Source organism: Oenanthe melanoleuca, chromosome 7 (assembly GCF_029582105.1).
Source record: "Oenanthe melanoleuca isolate GR-GAL-2019-014 chromosome 7, OMel1.0, whole genome shotgun sequence".
Taxonomy (NCBI): Eukaryota; Metazoa; Chordata; class Aves; order Passeriformes; family Muscicapidae; genus Oenanthe; species Oenanthe melanoleuca.
Window position 1 is genome coordinate 7,117,533 of NC_079341.1, and position 22,505 is coordinate 7,140,037.

General features: G+C 37.9%; 1 protein-coding gene across 5 annotated transcripts in view; it reads left to right on the forward strand.

The window, feature by feature from the left end:
* Nucleotides 1–22,172, forward strand: part of GULP1 (GULP PTB domain containing engulfment adaptor 1) — a 135,927-nt gene extending 113,755 nt beyond the window's left edge. For 3 of the 5 annotated variants that reach the window (XM_056496500.1, XM_056496502.1, XM_056496499.1), the window contains 4 exons: nt 5,187–5,411; nt 8,206–8,344; nt 13,216–13,310; nt 20,179–22,172. In XM_056496500.1, the coding sequence (XP_056352475.1) occupies nt 5,187–5,411; nt 8,206–8,344; nt 13,216–13,310; nt 20,179–20,250 (531 nt within the window). In that variant the 3' untranslated portion in view covers nt 20,251–22,172. The remainder of the gene's footprint in view (nt 1–5,186; nt 5,412–8,205; nt 8,345–13,215; nt 13,311–20,178) is intronic. The other 2 variants (XM_056496503.1, XM_056496504.1) reach the window with 1 other exon arrangement.
* Nucleotides 22,173–22,505: the final 333 nt, after the last annotated feature.

Sequence of the window (22,505 nt, forward strand, 5' to 3'; positions counted from 1 at the left end):
ATTCGAAGTACAGCAGGTTTTTTTTTTGTATTATATTGCTGACCCTTGACATAGGTGGTTGTTTGTGTGGTTTGGGGTTTTTTTTTGTTTGCTTTTTTTTTTTTTTTTTTTTTTTTAAACAAGCCAATTCTCTTTCTGACAGCTGAGTCTTCTGATTCCCAGATCATTTTCCCACAAGCAGGACCAGGTTACATTTCCTGTTTTTACTTCAGTATCAATAGGTTTGTAGCTAAATATGAAATAAAACCATTTGCTCAGGATCAAATGTAATATTATCAAGACTTAAAATTCAGATCCTCTTTTGCTTCCAAAATATTTTTAAAACATTTTGCCTGTAGTTTCACAAGCTATAGTCAAAATGTGATGTGCCAGGCTGGACTGCAATATGTGGCTTTGCTGACAGATTTACTTCTCTAAAAGCAGTTGACCCTGTGCTCACATATTGAATTGTTGGGTCCCAGTGTTGAACACTTTCTTTGCAAAACATAATACTAAAACACCTGAATTTTCTGATCCTTCACATAAATATGTGTACAAATTGATGACTTATCCAAAAATCCATGCATGGTCTAACTAAGAGAAGAAAATGCAAGCAGTGGGTTGGAAGCTTAAAGCTTCATTTTAAAGGAATCAAAAATATTTTGAGTTGATAATTTCATAAGAGAACATTTTTCCAGCTGAAATAGCTGTTACTAATTGTTTTAATTAAATTATGTTTTAAGTTAAAATAGTGAATTGGAGTATTGGGAGTGTATTGTGAGTCCTCAGTTGCTCTATTAAAAAAAATCTAAACCAAAAACATACAACAAAAAACCCACTTACATAAGAAAATTGAAAGCAATAATAATTCAAAAATTTAGGGATGACTTTTTTATATCCAATTTATAAGTAGTGAAAGTTAAAGGCTTGTTTGGGATGTAAAAAGGGATATTCAGTCTAAAACTTCTTTTCTGATGATTCTTGCATGTATTGCAGTTTTTTGGAGGCCAACTAGGGGTTTATTTGAGGACATATTTTCAAATAATACTGACAGAGTGAAATGGGTGCAGAATGCATGTGTGAATAATGCAATTACTTACCCTTTGCATTTTTGCAATGCGTAAATGGGTGAAAAGCATTGACAGAAATCAAGTTCTGCTTTTGAGGGATACAATTACCATCAGGATTCTCTCTTTGCTTGATTATTAATATCATGTTGAAAATTTTTCTGTAGCTGCTCTAAGTCTAGCCATATGGGCAAATCAACATCAATCTAATTTAAGTACTTTTTCTGTCAGTTTATAAACTCTATGGGAAAAATAAAATTTCTTTCTGAACCTATAAAAGAAGCCATTAAGGCAATGAGATCATAGTTGGAAATGAAAGAGAGAAAACTGGATTGTATAATGAAATACTTTTGCATAAAATATATTGTGAAAGTTGAACATCAAATTATCAATCTTCACGCTTTTTCTCTCAGGATATTGTAGCTAATTAGATTTATGTTTGCTCAGCACATTCAGTAAATAATAAACTGCTTGGTGATAATTTTTTCTGCATTGGGGTCGACGGTTTTGAGCAGTCCTCCTCAAACTTTGAGAAGTTAGTCCCTCAGATGACTGTGTTTGCCAATGCAGAAGTGTTATGCAACAGGAACAATCCCTTTTTTTGGTGTCCTGGGTGGCTCTGTGGAGGACACGCAATCCCAGTCTAAGAGTTGCCTTAGTTCACCTCTCGAGCTGTGTTTCCACGTGCCATGGGAAATGTTGGCATGGAATGTTTCCTTTGTCTCACTCCTTTGCATGCACTGCTCAAGTTTCTGTGCCTTGTGTATCTGTTGTTTACTTCTCATCTGTTTTAGTGGCTTGGCAATGCTTTAATCGCTGGTCTTTTTGCATTTGGTCTTGATTATGTGAGGACCATTGGATTCTCATCTCACTGTTTGCCTGTGGGGACACTGCTCCAGTTTGTATTGCAGGGAGGCTTTGGATGCTGCTGCTGTTGTAATTGCAGCCCTGGCAGAGTGGGTTCACATCATCTCCTACTTGCTGCTGCTCCCATTGCCAGTGCTGCCCAAAGCTGCCAGGATTCCCTGAGAATGCTGAAATGTTGAGGAAGCAGAACTGGAGGGCAGCAGGAGGAGGAGATGTTGGGAGAAGCAGCCCCAGAAGGATCAGTGTTCTTCCATGCACCATAAATATTCCCAAAGCAGTGTGGAACAAATAGATACTCTGCATGGAGGAGGTGCAAAAACCCCTGCAGTTTTAAGCAGATCTTTAAGGATACTGATTGATTAGACCTTCCCTCCAAGGTTTGTTGTGACCACCTGCCCCAGTGACCCTCATTGGAAAGCTTTACCACACTCATGAGAAAACCCTAAGATAGATGTTGAAACTGTATGCAGATTTCAAAAACACATTTTGGAATGTGTTTATGCATATCACTTAATTCCTGTTTCCACCAAGATTGCCAAGTGGGAAAATGCACATGGTTTTTTCATTTGTTTTTTTTTGTTTTTTTTTTTTTTTTTTTTTTTTGCTTATCTTCAGCTTTTTTAGATTTATAATATCATGTTTTCAGTTGTTTGAGCACTTCTTCATGAGGGTATAAAATTCTATTACACATATGATGTTAAAGAAAATGAACTGGAAATTGTCTATGACATATTTCATGTCACTGAAAAAGTACTAAATTAACTGAAGATGCTGCAGTTAATTAATGAAACGGCTAATGATTATAAAATATTTTATGAATTAGTAAGTTATGGATTAGTGAGTGTTCTTAGTAGTCCCAAATCTCAGGAAATGAGCAGGTTCTTGACTAAATGCATAATTTTCAATTCATGGTCTCTTACCATTCTCTGGAACATAACCACAGTTACCCGCTGTGGTGGTTCTGTGTATTACCAATTTGAATGTTCTAAGGAACAAAACCATTTTCTAATTTATTCTAGTTCACACTTAGGTGATTGCTATGTCGGTGTGAGACAGAGATTGCAATCAGTGTCTAGAGACACTTTGTAAAAAGAAATAATTTTGAAGTGATTTCCTGATTAATGAAATCTCAATCACATTACATTTTCTAGTATGATGCAGCACAAAAGTGCATCTTCAGCACTATTCTCAGAAAATGAGTCGAAAATGTATCCTTTGCTGGCACATAGTTCCATCTAACCATAAAAGAGATCAAGTCCACTGAACTAGTATGATACTTTCATGAAATATCATTTCTTGTTGTTTTCATATGTTAATGGAATGAGGCCCAAATTGGAACATTTGTTATCAATGCCATTATTACTACAGGTCTGAGTGGGAACCTCAGACAAAACACAGTTGCTATATAAAAGGAAAATTTAATTATTTTTACTATATTTTCTTCCTTTATAATTTGGTGTAAGAGTATTAATTTTCAGAAGCTACACCCTTTTCAGGCTGTACTCTTTAGAGCAAGGGTCTCTTCCTTTTTCCCCCTGCACTTTGTGCATCTGGTGATAGTCCCTGTTTTCCATTGTATTATTTCCATGTATATATTCCATTCCAGGGGAAACATTTCCCTGCTGCCCCTGTGGTGTCTTTGGGCTGCTTGTATCCAGAAGGCTGTGAGCAGAAAGCCCATCAGCCTTGCAGGTCCTTCTGGGTGAGACACAGAGCAGCACTCCTAGCACCTGATGGGTTTTGTGCTGCTCTGCAAATGAAGAATTCCTAGGGAAAATCATTCCTAAAAGTGTTGTAGGAAGCTTGCCACCCCATATGTGTGTGGTGCCTTAAGTGTCACTGATGAGACCTGTGACTGCTCCAGTTCAGGGCTCAGATCACACCAGGGCTGTATATTCTGGTTTTGTATTGAATTTTTCCATTGCCCTGGATCTGATATATGTTCATCATCCTCATGGCTTTGCTGCTTGCTGTCCTATGTGCATTTTGCTGCTGTGTGATTTTTTTTACATGTCTCATCCATGCCTTCTTATGAAAACTACTTTTCCTTTTCTGTTTTGCTTTTCAGGAGACTATTTGGCTTTCTTAATTACGCTATATTTAGTATCTTTGAGTGTTTATTATTCTGAGGATGACTTTTTCCCCATAGTTATGTATAGCAGTAAGGATTCCATGGCAGTAATGCACAGTAGCACTGCAACTCTTCTACCTGTAGTCTGGTGATACTCTTGAAATAATAATCAAAATTCTCTCCTGTAGGGTTTTTTATTCCCTTTTATTGATTAGCATTTCAAACCCTCCATTTCACAATTTCTGAATGGAAATTTTTGAAGTTGAGATGAAAACCTTTTTTTTTTTTTTTCTTTAATGCTGAATTGCAAGTTTTGATGTTCTTAAGTATGGCACAGTTACTACTCCTTTAGTCACCTGTACCCTTGGCCAGGTTAATCTGTAAAGAAAGTGAAGAAAGAAGCTGAGACTCATTTTAAAAGGATATGAAATATTTTGTTTTCTACATAACACTGAAAAAATTGTTTAAAATAATTGACTGAATCCTGCTCTACTGAGTTATGCAGACGTCTAATGAAATAAATATGACATATCCATTGTAACACTATGAAGGGAGGAAAAACAAGCTTCAGAATTCCTGCTGCACTCATCTGCCTCAGCCTGGGCCAGTCACAGGGGTTTGGGCAGGAACTCCTGCCCAGGTGTCGTTCCTGCCTTCTCCTTGGCTGTGGCCAGAGGAACTTTTGCACAAGTGTACAATCCCTTCTGCTGAGATCCAAAGACTAATCTGTCCTTTGAAGATTTTGGTTTACGAATGAGCTGTTCCTTAAGCATTAGTGGGATATAAATGGTAGATTTTTCCTCTCTTTCTTAGAGAAAAGTCTTCTCCCCAGACTTGTGCCTACCTGCTAATTTACAAGTGCAGATGTGAGTGATTGCTGAAAACTTGTTGGATTTAGACATTTCTTAGCATCTCACACACACACTCTATTGGAAAGATGTTTGACTTCATTTTATTTGGTGCAATGATCAAGGATCAAATTGTCTTTGTTCCAGTTGGTACTGGGTCACCTCTTAATTGGTATATTCTTATGGTTTGTTTTGAAGTATTTTCAAGTTCTGTATCTTGTAAGTATAGCACTGAACAGCAAGTTGCTGACAAGCTTTTTTGAAATATGAAATGTGTTTCTTTTTTTCTTCTTTCCCTGACATTACCACGTTCTGTTCCTCAGAATGTTTTCTCTTTCTGTGATTCCTTTTCAGCTGCTGCACATAAAGTGTGATAATGATGAACATATGTTTCAAAGACCCTCTACTTTTTTCTGGTGTAACAATGAGGATTCACCTCCTTGTTTAGATATCTCTTCCATTACGCTTACTCCTAGGAGTTCTCCTGACTCTAGACTACCACCTGGATTGTTAATACCACCACCTTCAAAAAGTGGTCTTCCAAAGCCTGCCAGTGAATACAGCTGCCCAAGACCTCGTGTAATCTTGCTGTGCAAAAGCTTTTTCAGTTTTGTTTTTTTTTTAATTTTTGGCTTTCTTTTGTTCTCTGTTGTGTATTAACTTGTATTAAAAATGTGCATTTTGTACAGTGGCTAAAGGATAGGGCAGATGAATCTTAGGTTCTCTAGGGGTACTCTTGAAATATGGAATTTATGAAGAATTACTCTTATTTCTACAGAGCTTTTTTTCTCCCATCCCCAAAAACTAAAATTCTTATTTTTCCAACATGTATAAATTAGTTCTTTAATTAATGATATCAGTTATCTATCAGTCTTTTGCTAAATTTTTTTATAGGAAGAATAGCCATTCAAAACAATTCTAAAGGTCTAGCTTCAAGGGCTCCTTCCCTGCATGAATGAATAGAAAAGCAGTGATCCATTAAATAACTTTTAGAAAACTTTTTAAAAACTGTGCAAAATGAAGGTTGAAAATTATTCTCAAATATGAAGTGGGCATATTGCCTCTTTTTTCATATTCATGTGCTTATATCTCAACTTTTCTTCCATTTGCAAGTAATATTTGGCTTTATTTGGCGTTCATGCTGGCTTTCTGCATGTGTTCACTAAAGAAAAATGCTTCTTGTGCTCGTATGTATTCAAAATACACATTTCTTAATTGACTTACAGGTTTAATTAAACTATTTAATTAAACTATTCAGTAGAATCAAAATGGGCATTAAGTGACTTCAACAAAATGGAATGTAACCAGGGAATGAGTCTAAAGTTTGGGTTTTCTTTTTTTGCCTAAACAGCACATTTATAACTAAATCTAAGTGCTGTTTATCTGTCTTCTAGATAGCCATAAACATTTAGTAAATAATAAGATTCTGCATTAGTACATATGATCTCCAAGACATTCTGGGATTACCCATGGGTGCTGATGGAAATGGAGGTTGATGTAAGCATTTATTTATGCTCTAAACCTGATCCCACCTTCCTGATGCCAACAAAAGCCCATCTACAATCAGAGCAAGGTTAGGATGAAGGAAGAGGTGTGCTCCTCTTTATTATGTTTGTTCTGGGTCCAGCACATCCGTTGCCCTGCTGTGAGTGGGAACAGATGACATCTGCCAGACTTAGATTATCCTGGTTCTCTGCAGGGTTAATTCCAGGCCCATGGACACTAACAGGAGCCTGTGCTGTCTAAACTCTGCACTGAAATCTTTTCACAACACATCATCTTTGGAACTGCACTAGTAACTCAAGTTGAGGACAGTAAGAGTTCTGGATATGTTAAAATCTTGAAAACTGGTTGTTTTATGAAGTTCATTCACCTATAGTCATGCTTGGGTATAGCAATGACTGAGAATTTTTTAAAAAAGGTTAAAAAAAATAAAAGCAGCATGTTAAATGTAGATTGTTTTTCTTGTTATGCTTCTATACACATGGGAAGAAATACCTCAGATTCTTTTAGATATTGAACAGTTACAGATCTCGCTTAATCCAATTTTAAAATATTAGTCCAAATTTAAAATATGAATTCAAAACTCCTAAGAATCCCAGAAGCTCCTAGAAATAGGAAATGTAGGACTTGAAAGCCTTGTATTTTTTTCCTCTTTTAACAGTGCATTCAGAGGAAGGCTGTGGATCAATATTACTTCTCAGCAGCCACTGCAGAGAACCTCCAGAGAGAAACAGGGGTGGTTCAGGGCTACCTGTAGACTTGGCTTAGGAATCTTCTTCAGGCAGTGAAGAAAGCACTATTCCAAAATAAGGGTTTATCCATGAGACTTTAATGGACAAGCAGTGCTAAGGACTCTCTGCTTGCCAGGTTATCATGTTTGTGTATTCTGAATATAAGGATCTATGTGACTAACTTGTGCTTCAGCATTTTGTGTGGATAGTTTGGGCAAAATTAATCTTGTTTCGAAGCTGCAGGCTTTTGCTGGCTGACTGGCCTTTCTAATACACAGGGGTTGGGGGTTTCTGCATTTTCTCAGCAATAACATGAATAAGCAAAGCAGTTATGCCTTCAGCTTGTCAGTCTCAGTTTTTATCTGTTTCATCCTCTGTCTTTAGTGTTCAGTGTATTTTGACTTGACTTTGCCTTGCTTGTGTCCTGAAGAAGTGGATTGGTGGCAGGAGGAATGAACCATTTAAAACCAAATATGGCTGTAGAACTATAGTAATTGGTGGGTTTGGTGTTTCTTGCTTGCCCAGTATTTTTTTGAACCCTTCCAAATTCCTGAGCCTTTTGAAAGAAATCTCTTCAGTTTTACCTTTGAGGACAACAGGTTTATTTTGCATATTAATATTCAGTATATCATGTCTAGATTATTACTTATGGAAAAACACATTTAAAGTTTTGATCATACCAGTTTCAGTAAGCTGCCAAATAAGAGCTCATGTAAAGAAGAATTAGTAAATAAAAAAAACCACTGAGATTGTATCTTTTAACTTGGTTCAGTGCTCTCCAGAGCAGAGCACCTTGCTGTTGCCATATTGCCTCGACCGGGTCTCGTGAAAGTGTCTGTGCTCATATGTTTGCAAGAGAGAACTGCTTGCCACAGCTTTGTCAGGTGTAACTGTGATACATCTTCAACTGGAAATGGAAAAATGACAATGTTGCTTTTGTACTGGGGAGTGTTAGCATGTGTCAGAGTCTGTACTGCAAATGCCATTTGCTTGGTGTCAGGAGCTGGGGTTTGCATGCTGATGGTTGTTTTTTACTTTTTTTTTTTTTAAATATGACTCTTATCTGCATGCTGAAGAATTCAGTATTGTGATCTTTTTCATGTGAAACATTGCCCTAATATTTATTGTCCTTATTGTAGGCAGGCAGTGTGACACCCAAATCACCCTCCACTGACATCTTTGATATGGTTCCCTTTTCTCCCATATCCCCTCAATCATCAACACCTACTCGCAATGGTACACAGCCTCCTCCAGTACCCAGTAGATCTACAGAGATCAGTAAGTTTTGTAACAACTGACCTACTTTTTGCTTACATTATATTTTTTAATAAAGCATCTTTAAAGTTTTACGTACGTTTTGCGTGAAAAGCCAAATGCAGTTTTTGTAAATCACATTCACTAATGCCGTTTCATCTTTATACCATCTTCCCAAAGTCCTTGATGTTGCTGCCAAGTTGCATTGAAAACAAACTTACTGTGAAAGTATGACATATACACTTGGAAGGAGTTGGGTTGGGGATTTTAACTTGGCTTTTCTTTTACAGTCTCTTTTCTGTACTTCAAGGAATACTTTTACTTCCTGTTAGTTCTTTCCTTGTCAAGCCATGGTTCTAGCACCTAGAGCCTGCATTTCTGGGGAAGGCAGCAGGTGGAGTAAGTATGGTGATGGTGATGCTCAAGGGAGAGCTGAGGAAACCCTTCAAGGAGACTTGGAATGCTGTTTTCAATACTGCCTTTCATATCATGCACAGTGATGAACCTCTCCAGATCTATCAACAGCTCCTGAAAGATCTTCAAAACATTATTATTATTTTGCAAAGCCTTGAAAGCATCTAGGGTAAGGTTCTTGGCTTCCCTGGAAATCTTTTTGGAGTCCAAAAGTCTTATTAAAAAATCCCTTGAGGTAGAGGAGAGTGGGGCATGCACAAGTGATGTTAGAGGTTGTGGATATACCAGTCTGTATCTTCTGTTCCTGATGGCTTTTTTAGAGTGGATAAGGGACATTAATGTTACTGCCTGCCACCATGTGGAGCACTTTTGAGGAGATTGTGCTGTTTTGGGGCATGCCTCTAGGATGTAGAATTTTCAACTGTGAATGGGAGCTGTGCACAAAAACAAAAATGCATTTTATAGCTGTCTTCCCTCCCAAAGCCCATATCTCATGCATTGTTTGGTTCCATTGCTCAGAATGTCTGTCACCTTCTTAAGAGAAGGTAAATGTTAAGACTCTTAATTCAATAAAGAGCCCTGCTTTTTTAAAAGTGAATATTTTAAAATAATTAATGAATTTCCGTGGGATTCTCAAAAAGTATACTAATAGACTTTTCCATCTAGCAAGTATAGTCAATATTAACTACTGGCTGTACCAGCAATAGCAAATAAATGTGGTTTACCTGTTTGAAGGAGAAAATGGCATAATTTTTGTACAGGGGGTTGCAGATTGGATAAATGCACACTGATTCTTTAGGTAATAATTGCAACATAGTGAAATGCAACCAAAAATGCAATGCTAGAGATTGCATGCTGCTTCTTCCTCATGGAGTAAGAGGTTTTAAATGTTCTTGTAAGTTATCTGAATAGTAAGAAATAATTTATTAGTTTTATTTCATTAAAGGAGGAATTAACTTATGTTTCTTGTTGGCACAGGGTTATTTTCACATCTCAGAAAATAAATGGAGAGAATTATTCTCTATTGAGTTGTTCAGGATTTATTTCACACAAATGCATCATGAACAATCCAAGGTCACAATTGGCAGATGCAGAAATCTGCTCCGAGGTGCTCTTTTCTGCAGATATTTAAGAGTATTTTGTCAGAATAATGGCAGTAATAATTTCCAAAGAAAAAAATATGAAGTAGCCTGCAGCTAAAGGAAAGGCTTTCTGGATTTCCTGGTCTCAGTTTTTTCCAAATATTTCTTTGGGTGCTCGTCTGTCAGTGTGATTCATTTTTGTAATCACAGCTGCTCCATCTGGGCAAAGCATATATCAGCATAGCTGTGTGCCTGGATGAGAGCTGAGGTAGAGATTGGGATGTCAAGTGCAGCAGAAAAGGCAAATATTTGTATTTTTGCTTAGTAATTGCTCATTTTGAATTTATCATAGAGTGCAGGTTGCTCTTCTCTAGTATTATGTGTTTGTTCTCCTGAATGTCAGGGCCCAGAATTTATTACTTGTTCATGTTATCCTGTGGTTTGAGCTGAGGATCTAAAACATCAACATTTCATGGATTTTGAATTTGTGGGTCAATTTTTCAGCCTCTGAATTAATTTCCATCCAGAAAGGAATGAGAAAGGGAAAGGAAATTATTTGTACCATTTGAAAGAATAATTTTCAAAGGTTCCTAGTTGCTGTTTATAGGAGAAAGAAATGCCTGTCTATGCTATAGTAATTTTGTGGGGTGTGCTAGGCAAGATATTCTTGTTACAGCTAATTTTCATGCAAATACTCTGGCTTGAAATAAAAAGTTACCAATTTATCCCATCTGTGCTTAAAAGGGGCCAGCCCCTCCATCATGAGTGGAGTGAACACTGGTAGATAAGCTTATGGATATCCCATGCAGTAGTGCAGCTCTGCAGGGATGTAATCTTCATATTTCTCCATTTTTCACATGTCCTTCAGCTTTTATTCCCAAGGAAAATATTGACAGAGCTGCTGAAAATATTCCATGGAACTTTGTCCCTCCCTGACTCTTAGCAGTGCAGTCTCTCTTAGAACACTCAGACTTGAAATGCAGAAAAGCAGTTGTTCTGTGGACTTGTTCAGCTGAAATGGATAGCAAGTTATGATAGAGATAGTTCCCCAAGTAATAGCTTTCCTCAGAAACTCAACTAGGTAATGCTTCTTTATTTTAAATATGATTCTGTGCAGCATTTACTAGGCTCTGCCACTTGGAATAAGTCACACGCTGGTTGGTTTTAAATTCTGCCTTGCATACAGTATAAATTCAGAAATCTTTCACATTAAAGGAAAGAATGACATTAAGGGAGTTAAAACCTCTGTGTTCTGCTAATGAGCTTTCATTAATAAAAGCCCAATAATAAGGCATGAGATAATAGCCATAATAGTACAAAATACTTGCTTTTAAAAATAGTCATAATAGTACAAATTCAATGCAGGAGTTTTGTCCTTCACCTTTTTTTCTTAAATACATTCATAGAATGTTTGCTAAGCCTTGGTGTTGGAACTGTCTGCTTTCAATTGTCTGACCACAGAGAAAGCTGACAGCTCCTTTAAAAGGTAAAAAGAAAGAAAATGAACCTACATAATGAACCATAGGCTGTTGAGGGTTATAAAGCAGAATCACTTTTGTGCCCAGTAGAGGTTAGATTGCAAGTCAAAGCTGCTACACATCTGAAGGTCATTTGCTAGGAGCATCAGAGCATTTCAGGACACTGGTTATACTGGAGCAGACCCATTTTGGCTGTGAAAGAGGCAAAGGATGAGGGAGAACCTAATTTTTACATTAGATTATGTGAGTTAAAGTCTCTCTTGCACGCAGGTGGTCTGCCTTTGCCAGGAAAGGCTGGATTTCTTTTTGGCTCAAGTGAACTCTTGGAATAAGGCTCTCTTATCCAGGCCATCTCCTGGTCCCATGTGACAGTTTGTAGCTGTTTAGCTAATCAATCAGGTTCTGCTCAAGGTTCTGTATTTTATGATGGGAATTTCTGTTCTTTCTTGTGGGAGCAAATAATGGATGTTGCCAGTAATTTAAAATGCCTGGTGTGCAGCCTGATAACACCTAATTGATAAGGGCAAAGCCCTGGCAGACTGATATGCACAATAACTGCTGAAGAACCTAGAGGACAGAGGTGTAAAATTCTGCCTCTAGGGATGCCCAAATCAAGCCATCTTTGCAGCTGTAGGCAAGTGCTGAACAACTGATAACAGGACTGGGGCTGGGCCCAGTCACTTCAGGGTCACTATTGCCCCCCTTACTGTTGTGCTCTAAAACTAAAATTGCTTTGAGGCAGGTAGAATACTTCTCAGGTTTCTTGCTAGGCAGCTATGAAAATTAGGATATTTCCTAATGGTTCTGGTTGTCTCTCCACCAATGACAAGGCTGTACAAACTTGGTTCTGTAAATTCTGCGATCAGTGGAGTTGGGTGCGGTTAGCAAAAATTTATTTTTTTTTACTGCTGTAGTTTAATCCAATGTGAGATGGAAAAAGTGTCAAGAGATGGAACCTTTAACTGTAGGAAAGAAAAATCTGTTACCAAGAAGGAGGAAAAACCACCCAAAACCTGAAAAACCAAAAAAAAATGTATTTGAGCAGGCAGATAAGAAGAACTATACTGGTCTAATATGAAAAAAGAACCCAGTTGTATTGGAGGTGTTTCTTCTTGCCCAGACAGAAAAAAAGAAACACCTCTCCCTTTGCAAGGATGCTAACTGCAGTTAAGAAAAAGTGAGAAACTTTTGTTATTGAGAAGGGGAAATTTGCAATTATTCTGTTTATGCACCCAAATTTAGTGGAATTTTAGCACAAGTGACAAATTGTGGTCCTGTAGTGGCATTGGGGTTGTTTTGTTGTGTTTTTTTCTTTTATGTTTTCCTTTCTTGATGTGATCTTATCCAAGATTTTAAAATTCTGATGATTTTTAGCTTTACTTACTGCTAGCTGCTCATTGAGGAACTGTATCAAACAAAGGCCTTGCCTTGCCTCAATTTTTGCTTGTCTCACAAAAACATCCTTAACCTGAGCAGTGGCAGACAGGGGACACAAAGATTGGTTGATTGGTAATTTGTTGTTGACATAATGTAAAGATGAAATTTGGTAACTCATGTCTAGTTGCTTACTCTTCATTTTTAAAACTCCTTATACACACAGACTCCAGAGCACACATCAGTATGTCTTCTTCAAATAGCAACAACTTCTCTTTGGATCTCCAGAAGGCACAAGCATTAGAGGAAGATAAAGAGAGGCTTAAACAGTTATTCAGTGGCGTTCATGGAAAAATATTTGAGTATTAAAGTTTGGAAAACTGCCCAAGACCTGGCTAACAAATGGGGATGTTAAAAGTTGTGGTTAATGAGTGGTGTATCTGGTGATGCTGTTACTCAGCTCAGGAGATGTGAGGTGGCTTTTTCAGAGTGCTGTTGTCTGAGACCATACCTGTTCTCCCAGTGACTCACTTTTCTGTTGTTGCAGAGAGAGACCTTTTTGGAGCAGAACCTTTTGACCCTTTTAGCTGTGGAGCAGGAGATTTCCCTCCAGACATTCAGTCCAAACTAGATGAGATGCAGGTAACTACTGACTTATGTGGGTGTTGATGGCTGTGTGTTTATTCTTGAAATACATGCTTACCATATTCTGAAAATGTGTTCCACAATGCACACACTAATGCATAGACAAATCCCTATTTCTGACCATTCCTTTTGTAAGTTTATCTCCTGGTATTTCAGCTGGAGTTTGGGTTTGTCTCAAGAGCTCCACCTGGTACCAGTACAGTCAGCTACACTAATAAAGGGTTGGTTTCCCAGCAGAGTAACCAAAATGGTTTGGGAGCCATTACCTGGGAAGGGACTGAGAGAGCTGAAAAAGAGCTGAGCCAAGAGCCCTCCAGATCCCTTGATCTTTCAGCTGCAGCAGTCTACACCATCCCAATGTACCCTCCTTTTCCCTCAGTGCCATCACTTTGGTTTCTCACATCATCAAGCAGACTTAGGTGATTCCAGGGCCATGGCAATTTTCTGCTGCCTTTAAAGACAGCTCTGTGGCACCCTGGGGCAATCAAACTCTTGAGAATTGTTTCAAGAATTCTGAACTGTTGTGTTTTTATCATAAAATATTTTTTGATTCTGAAACACTCAATGTTCAGTTGTCCATTCAGTTATTGACCCAATTGTGAAACAATTCTAGGAGAAAGTCCTCAAGTTTTGGAACAAATTATGCTCTGCAGTCAGACTTCCAAAACTTCTAGTTCCTTGCCAGCTTGCTTATCTCCATTCTTTTTTAAGCAGCCTGCCAGCAAAAGAAAAGGCTGGAAATAATGGAAACTTGAATTTCTAGGATCCTGGCTCCTCAGCAGAAGCATTTCCATGGTTTCCAGCCCTCTTGTCTCTTAGGAGCCCACAAAGTCCAAGAGCATTTGCTCTCAGGCTCCTTCTGTTCCTCTCTCCTGCCTAGAGAGCAGCAGAGGCTTTTTAAAATGGCTTAAATAAGATTTAAATACCACTTCATTTTCCTGAGTACATTTCTTTTCCATGTCAGCTTAGGATGGTTCCACTGATGAAAACCCTAAATCTTACAGCACCTCCCATTGATATATTACCAACATTTCCATTGTTTTAGGGAAAAATAAATTGTAGCAAGTGTGGTTACCACAAATAATGGTATGTCAATACTTAAGTGTCCCATATTAAGAGTTCCTATTACGGATATTGTCATGTATGAGACCTGAGAGCAAGAGTACAGCTGAAAGGGCATGAAAAACCCTTATATTCTAACTTGAGCCAAAGCAAAGACTGTGTGCAGTTATTTTACTGTGTGGATGGTGCAAAATACAGATTGCAACATGTTTTTCCTAATGTCTCTTTTATCTTCTTGTGCTTTCCTGGGTGCACAGCGTCAGCGATGGTTGGTATATCATATTTTAATAATGGTATTTAAAGCATTTACAATTGAAATCTGCACTGTTTGTCCTGTGTTTCTATTTTTATGTATATTTGTTTATGTATAAAAATGCTAAGATTTATTTATGTTTTGTATATACAAATCTGAGTCAGGGCCATTTTCATTTTTAGGGACCTACAGTCTCTAAGTTAGGGACAGCTGATGGTCATTTTCTTTACTCTGTCTTGCCAGGTGCTAACACTAAGTCTTTGTTTTCACTGCTGTTTGTTTTCCATGTATACTTGTGAAATCTCCAGTTCTCATTATCAGGTTGTCACTAGTGAAATTGTTTAAGCAAAACTTTTAGTACAGAGATTGTGTTAGTACAATCACATTTGAGAGCAAGTTTTTGTTTGGGCATAATGATTTAAAACTTTTCAACAAGCAGAAGCAGCTGTGCCAGTCTCAACAGCAGGTACAGCACAGAACCTGTGACATGCTCTGGAAATCCAACAGTGAGAAATATGGAAGAGAAATGTGGGCTTCTTTTCTGAAATGCAAAGTGGATGAATCTGTCATCTTTGCATTGTGGAGGTACAGCCTGGGTTTCAGTAATTATGTGTTCCATTAAATCTGTGAAGGTAAGTTTTTTACAGACACCTAGCAAATAGCTCCAAGTATAAACTTCTCCAGGGGGTGTTGAATACAGCTCACCCTGCAGTGAGGATGGCAAGCAAAGCTGTGCCAGCCTGATTGGAGCAGCCCTGTCTGGATCTCTTACCCTGTTTCTTGTGTGGAACATGTGCCTCAGCACACAGCCTGTGTGCAGAAAAGCTGTCCTGATCTAGCCTTGTGCTGGAGGTGATTTGGGACTGAAGTGGGAGAGGAGAGCACAGCACAGAAGAGGCACTGCAGAATAAACTCTTGAGTAGGGGGTGCTTTTCCTTTGCATCCTGCATTCTGAACTTAATGAGATCAGATAAAATTCCCTGGCCTCTAGGGGAACACTCTTATTTTTAAACTTCAGTGAGGATCCAAATTTCACAGTTAAGCTTTCTATTCCATTTCTCAGTCCAATCTCTGCTGATCTTTTTGGAGAGCTTAAACCTCAAACATGTGCCGAGATGTGACTTTTACAGCTCAGGCCTCTCTCTGATGACTGTCCAACCTCCTGTTTCCTTGCACCCTCATACTGAAACATATTTTCATCTTTATTTTGACTGTATCCAGACATTAATAAAATTAATGTCTACTTTCCCAGAAATCTTGCAGTGAGGAGAAGTTTCCCTGGATCATGAATCACACCAACAGCAGCTGCTATAATTTATTGGAATCTCAAGGTAGTTAATATCAGAAAGCTTCCAGGAGCTACAAGCCATTCTCCCTGCATGCCCTGAAGCAGTCAGCAGGCTTGACATCTTTCCATCTGAAATAAGTTATGCTCAACCCTCTAAATATTCTTCTCAGAGATATGTAAATTTGTCATTGCTTCGGTGGGTTTGTGCTGACTTAAGCTCATTGAGTGAAGTCACTGTGAAGTGATAAGTGAGTTAACTTCTGAGCCATAAGGTTGACTCTGGCAAATGTATGTCCTGATAAAGTGCAAGTTTTTTGTCGTGTACTGCTTACTGGTTTTAACCAGAAGAGCTCACATCTTTTTATCCTTGACACCAAAAAAAAGTTGGTTTTGGAAGCTTTTGCTCCTCTCTTTAAGGCATCAATCACATCCCTAAATTGCTCAGTCCTTGTGTTAAAGTGCCTCTAAAGTAAAAAAGCTCCTTGAGGAGAACGTGAGCACAGAAAAACAAGGCACACTATAGATGCACACTTCATAGCCCTTCCCTCTCCTGGCCCGTGCCACGGGGTGACCATTTTCAGCATTCCCAAATCAGAGGGATTTTTTTGACTGCATGAAGAGTTTCTGTTTCCTAAACGTTTAAAGTACATAGCATAAATGATTTTTAATGAACAAGCAGAGTTACACTAACACACATTATTAGTAGCTGAAGGGTCTGAATTTCACAAGGCAAAATACGTTTAATACTGTGCATTAAAAATTAGTGATGCATTTTATATATATATGAACTATAGTGTTTATCAAGAAGCTGACTCTATATGTCATTAAAAATGATTGCCTAACACATTAGTTAAGTTTATTAGGGGGAAAAAAATATCAAATTTGTAACATGTGTCATTGCAACCGATATCATTACTATTACAGCTGTGGATGCTGAGAGTTAAAAGCTGGCATGTGCTGTTCTGTAATGCTCAGAGAGCAGCTTCCCCTGGGAGCCAGAGCAGTGGGGAGCCCAGTACAGCTCAGTTGTAGATATGTACTGCAGTCCTGAAAGCACATGTGGCACTCAGTGTTCTGCACCACTGTGGGAACTGTGGCCTGCAACAACAACATTTCTACTCTGCATGGAAAGGAGAATCTGCTCCTGAAGCCTTCCTATGGCCAGTCTGACTGAAGCTGATTGGATTTCATTTTTTAATTATCTGTTTGCCAAAGTATATAGTTTTGGAGATTCCAAAAATTAAGGATTTGGTGTTATGTTGCTGAACCTGAATGGTTAGGAATAGTGGTGGCTGTGGGAGATCTGAAGTCTGTGCCTTCCTCATCTTTGGAAATTGCAATCCCTCTGCCAGGGAGTCTGGATGGAGATATTCTGATTAACTTTTTCTCCTTTGAAGGTTGCAATTATTTTCAGGAATATTGATTTAGGCAATGCAGCTTTCCTTTGTTTATACTCCTACCCACTTCATGTCCTCCACTTAAATATCCAAGAGAAAAAAAAATCTAGATTTTACATTCCTTTAATGAAAGGAATGCCCATCTAGCCACCTGGATTGCTTTGATGTCCTCTCTGTGCTGTTGGGCTTCTTGCCTTGTGGTTGTGCTGGAAGTTTGAGCCTGCTTGGAGCTGCAGTCTGACATTTATGGTGGTGGGTTTGGTGTGGCTCAGAAGTGACCATGGAGATACCATGTCCCTGTTACAGACAGAACGTGCATGAACCATTGTTCTCAGGAGTGCAACTGGTAACAGCACCTGGCAACCACAGCACTCATTTCTTTCAGGACAGACAATAGTTCATTTTGGTAATAAAGTTAAAAAGCTTTTTTAATAATTACGATCCATAAAGAACAGCAATCTCTGCATGGATTAGCATTGATCACATTGCAAATATGTGGAAATGTAATCGCTTTAAATGCAAAATATCAGAGCTTGAGAAGAACTAAACAGGGGCTGGGGGGAAGTGGCTGGAGTGAAGCTGCAGAAGGAAAGGTCAAGGAGGCCACAGTTCTTCAAGAAAGTGGAAATAGTTCTAAGTCAAGTCATAGCAAACACAGGCAAAGTGCTGAGTGACAAAATATCACTTTGTGTGGAAAAAGCTTTTCATGCTCAACACAAGAGCTGTGAGATGAGTGTACTTCCAAAATGCATAATCTGATTTGCTCTTTTCTTGCTGGAAAAAGGGCATTGGAAGTGAAGCTACTTAAGACACCAGCAAACTGCTTAACTGTAAAAATAAGAGAAAAATAAGAGTGGGCTGGACAGGAATGGGATGAATGTTCAGTGGAGACACTGGCTGGCTCAGGATGAAGGTTTCTATCTCTGTCAAACCAGTTGTTGGTGATGTTCTGCTACTGGAGCTCAACAAGCATCCTCAGGTTGAACGACCAACACCAACCCCTTGTTGCTGCATCCCTTTACAAGCTCAAAACTGGAAGCAGCCTTCAGATACTTCAGAAATTGAGCATCCTAGGCACACTGCAGGGTTTAAAATGTAACAGATTAGACCCTGAGGCTAATTCTCTGAATTCTCCTTCTGGGTAAGCTGCCCTCCTTTGACTACAGTTACATGAATTAATTTACCCTTTGGGTAAATGAATACTGTCTATCTAAAGGATGTGTTTCACTTGGAATTTCAGCTGCTGTTCACTTGAAATATCTTCTGCATTGAATGTTCATCCTTTTCATCCTTTGGAAAATACAGAGGAAAAAAACCAGAAAAATCTTCCATACACTAGTGAGCCTTGGCAGCACTGTGTCACCCAGGTAGAGCAAACTGGGTGGCACAGCTGGGGAATGTTTTCACCACAGTGCTGCTGCTTGCTCAGCATCTCATGGCATGGATCTGCCTTTAGGAAATGCAGCTTTTACTTGGAAATTCTCAGAGTTTTTAGTAATATTGCCAGGAGGTTTGTTCTGTTTCTCCAACATTATTTTCTTGATAGCAGTAGCTGGGAGGGTTATTAGATATTCATACACTTTTCAAATGTTAGCCTGTGATTTGAATTTGTTTGAAATTAAGCTGGTTTGACATGGGATTATCTTCTAAACCCAAAAGGTATGGTCTCAAGGTACTGCTGTGCATGAGGGAAAGACTTGAGTTTGTGCCTAATCCCCATACAGGTGTTTTTACAAAAAGATTTATCTTGTTTACAATATATTTTCTTGATGAAAGGACCTGTTATTGATTTCATAGCACACAGTCAGCACTCTCTCACTGAACAGAGCACTGTGACAGCTGCCACTGGAGTTGATATTCTCATGGCATTTCTAGTCAAAGCCCCGTTTCCAATTGCTTAAACCTTCAAAGTACTTCCACCCAACAGACTGCAGTTTTCCTGACTCCTAGCTGACTTGAGGGTCAAGTCACAATTATTCAGCTTCTTTTAATGCAAAAAGAGAAATGAAAATAAGAGTGTTTTTCCTGTATTAAAAGTGCAGTTGTTACTTTAGGACTGGTGTGAACTAAGTACCTTTAGCATGCCAAGCATGTATAAAAGCATATAAAAAAATTATTTGTAGAATTAATTTCTTTTCCATAGAGGAGGTGGTAGCATCTAGTTTATAATATTTTCTGTGTTTCTACTCATAAAATGAAACTTTTGGTCTGAACTTTTAAAGCAACTCATTCCACTTTCAAAATACCACTGTGTTTTGTTTAACTGAGTTACATGCCTTTAAAATGCACAGTTTTTTTCGTTTGCAGTAGAGCAAGTGTGATTTTTATTTGCTTTTATCATGAAGCTCAGAATGGCAGTGGGCAGAAAAACCCTGTCACTGCAGTGGGAGTAATTCAGAGCAGCTCTCTTAGGTGAGGAAGTCAGCACTTTCTGTTGGGCTTCTCTTATGGCCCCACAGAACATAGGAGACAACTTGTATCAGGAACAGTGTCCATGTCATACCTGTGTTTTTCAATATAAATCTGAAGTTTTACTCAGGAACAACATGGTACAAGTCAAACTTGTTTGGATTTCTGGTGACCAATGTACCAGAATATTCAATATTGTTATTCTATTCTATTTTCTTCACTTCATGTACATACTGTATCTATGCTGTTGAATGGTGTACATCTTTTATGAGTTAACCTCTAAGAGTTATTAAAAAGTGGCTGACCAAATAATGTAAACATTTGTGGATTCAGGCTGAAGTATCCTTGCAGTTTTTCTGCCTAAACATATGCTTGGATTTAAATGTTTTTACAAGGAGAGTGTAATTCTTCAGAACTCACTTGGCTCTTTACTAATGATGTCTTGTTTCATTGCAGGAGGGGTTCAAAATGGGATTAACTCTTGAAGGCACAGTATTTTGTCTTGACCCACTAGACAGCAGGTGCTGATGCCAAGAAAGTCAATATGAAATTCCTCCACAGTGTTTTTTTTTTATTTCTGAACACATACTCACAGATACTATCCATGTGCCAAAAATTGCTTTTTTCAACATGTAAACTCTTGTGAGGCTTGCTTCTGTAAAAATCCGACTTCCTTCCAGTCTTTCCCTGTATAAATGTAAAAAGTTGTATTTGTTTATGAATTATGGATTAAATTACTCTGTTGTGTTTCTTTCTGTCACATTTTGGCCCAAGTTTGCTATGCTTTATGAGTATTAGCTTGGAGAAGTTCTTCAGAAAGGTCATACATACCTCTCTCTCTCTCTATGTCTCTCTGCAAATGTGCAGGCATGAATTCTATATAATACTTTACCTGGCAGCATTTTGAAATTATGCTTTAAGCATTATTTAATATTCAAGCAGGAAAAATATTAATATCTACTACAAAAATTTCAATTTGCAGTGAAAAAAGCATAAAATACTAACTATTACTATATGCTTCAAAAGTAAATCTGGATGCAGTGTGATTGATTTCCATCACTGTGAGTGGTTTTTATCCTGTACATATGTTGCCATTGGTTTATACAATCCAGATTTTAGGTCCTTTATTCATGTTTTAGAAACTAACAAGTTGTTAGTCTGCTAATTAATGCTTAATGAGCCTAGAAGAGCTGCTAAATGGCAGAATGGCAAAGCAACTGCCCATTGGTTTGATATTTTATAGCTGAAGTGTAAAGTATGTACCTTGGAATCCATTACATGCTAGCCATAACTTAAAAGGAAGATTATAGTCTTGCATTTACTTGGGAATTTATGTAATTTTGTGTATAAGCAGGCACTGGGCTCAGTTCTGTAATTACTTTCAACACCTGAGTGTTCACAGCCAGGCTCTGTTGAGTATAATTCTTTTACTCTCTTTAGTGTTCCATGTCTTTAATTTTGAGGCTTTCTGCAAAGAACTGACTATAAGTCCTTTGTGCGCACGAGTTATTCATGTTACAGAAATGCCTGCACACCAAAATTCTCAGCTGCTGGTGAGATGGATGCTGACATGTCTATGCATACTCTTCATTAATCTTTCTCATAAGCAATAAAACACCATCTTAAACCTATCTCAGAATATTCCCTTCAAAACATACAAATGTGGGACCCCTTCCCCCAATTTTCAGATTTGTTTTTTTTTGTGAGAGGTTTTTTTGGTGATACTTATGGTTTTGTATTTACCAGTCACAGTTTACACCAAAAGCACATTTTTCAATTTTATCATGTGCATTTTCATGCCTTGTTCAACAAAGTACTTGTGCATGTACCTTTGGAGTCCACTAAAAAGAATGGGATTGTTCCTTTGCTGGATTTGACACATCCTCAGGTACCTTGCTGAACTGGGGCCTTAACATCCTACATTACATTTGGCTTCCTCTCTCTTATTCTGAATTCATCATTCATATAGAGTATTATAGAGAAATATATATATAAAAATATATTAAATCACTAACAAATAGAATAGTATATGTTTCATAAAGAAAAGTCTTTATAATTTTGTTTGTCATATAGTATTTTCGAATTTGTATAATGAGGATGTTTAGTAGCCATAGCAATGGCCTTTTTTAACAAATAGAATTTGTATTTTTATTGTACTTTAAAAAGCTTTACATAATAAGCATCTATTTAGTGGTCATTTATTATCAATGGTAACACTAAGATAATATTTGCACATTTTAAGAAACCTTTTTCGTTACTGATTTTTATGATAGTTGACTGCAAATGGCATGGTTAAATCTTCTATACCTGGTCAATACGTATAAAAATACTTAAATCAACACAACAGTGCATTTTTAATTTTTATGTGATCCAATTGGAAACTGTATTTCTATGTAATCTCAAATGTCTGTTTAATTTTGCCTAAAATAAATGTTTTTAAATAAATTGCATCCTAGAACACAGTGTTCATTTTCTAAAATGCCCAGTTGGAAGGTAGGGTGGGGAGGTGCTAGACCTGCCACAAAAGAGGGGTTTAGTGTTGCAATGGTCAAAAGTCACCTTTGGGAAGGATCTGATCTCAGGCTAGAATGACTCCAATCCCTTTTATTACTGAGTTTGGGCTAATGTGCAATCAGCAGAGAAAAATCTTGTTCTGTATGCAGTTGTATAATACTGACAGTTAGGGAGTAACTCTCTCTGCAGTGCTTCCTGGATTTAATTGACTTTTCTATTTGCCTTTTTCCACCATACTTCTCTTCTCAATATAATTGGCTGCTGGCTGA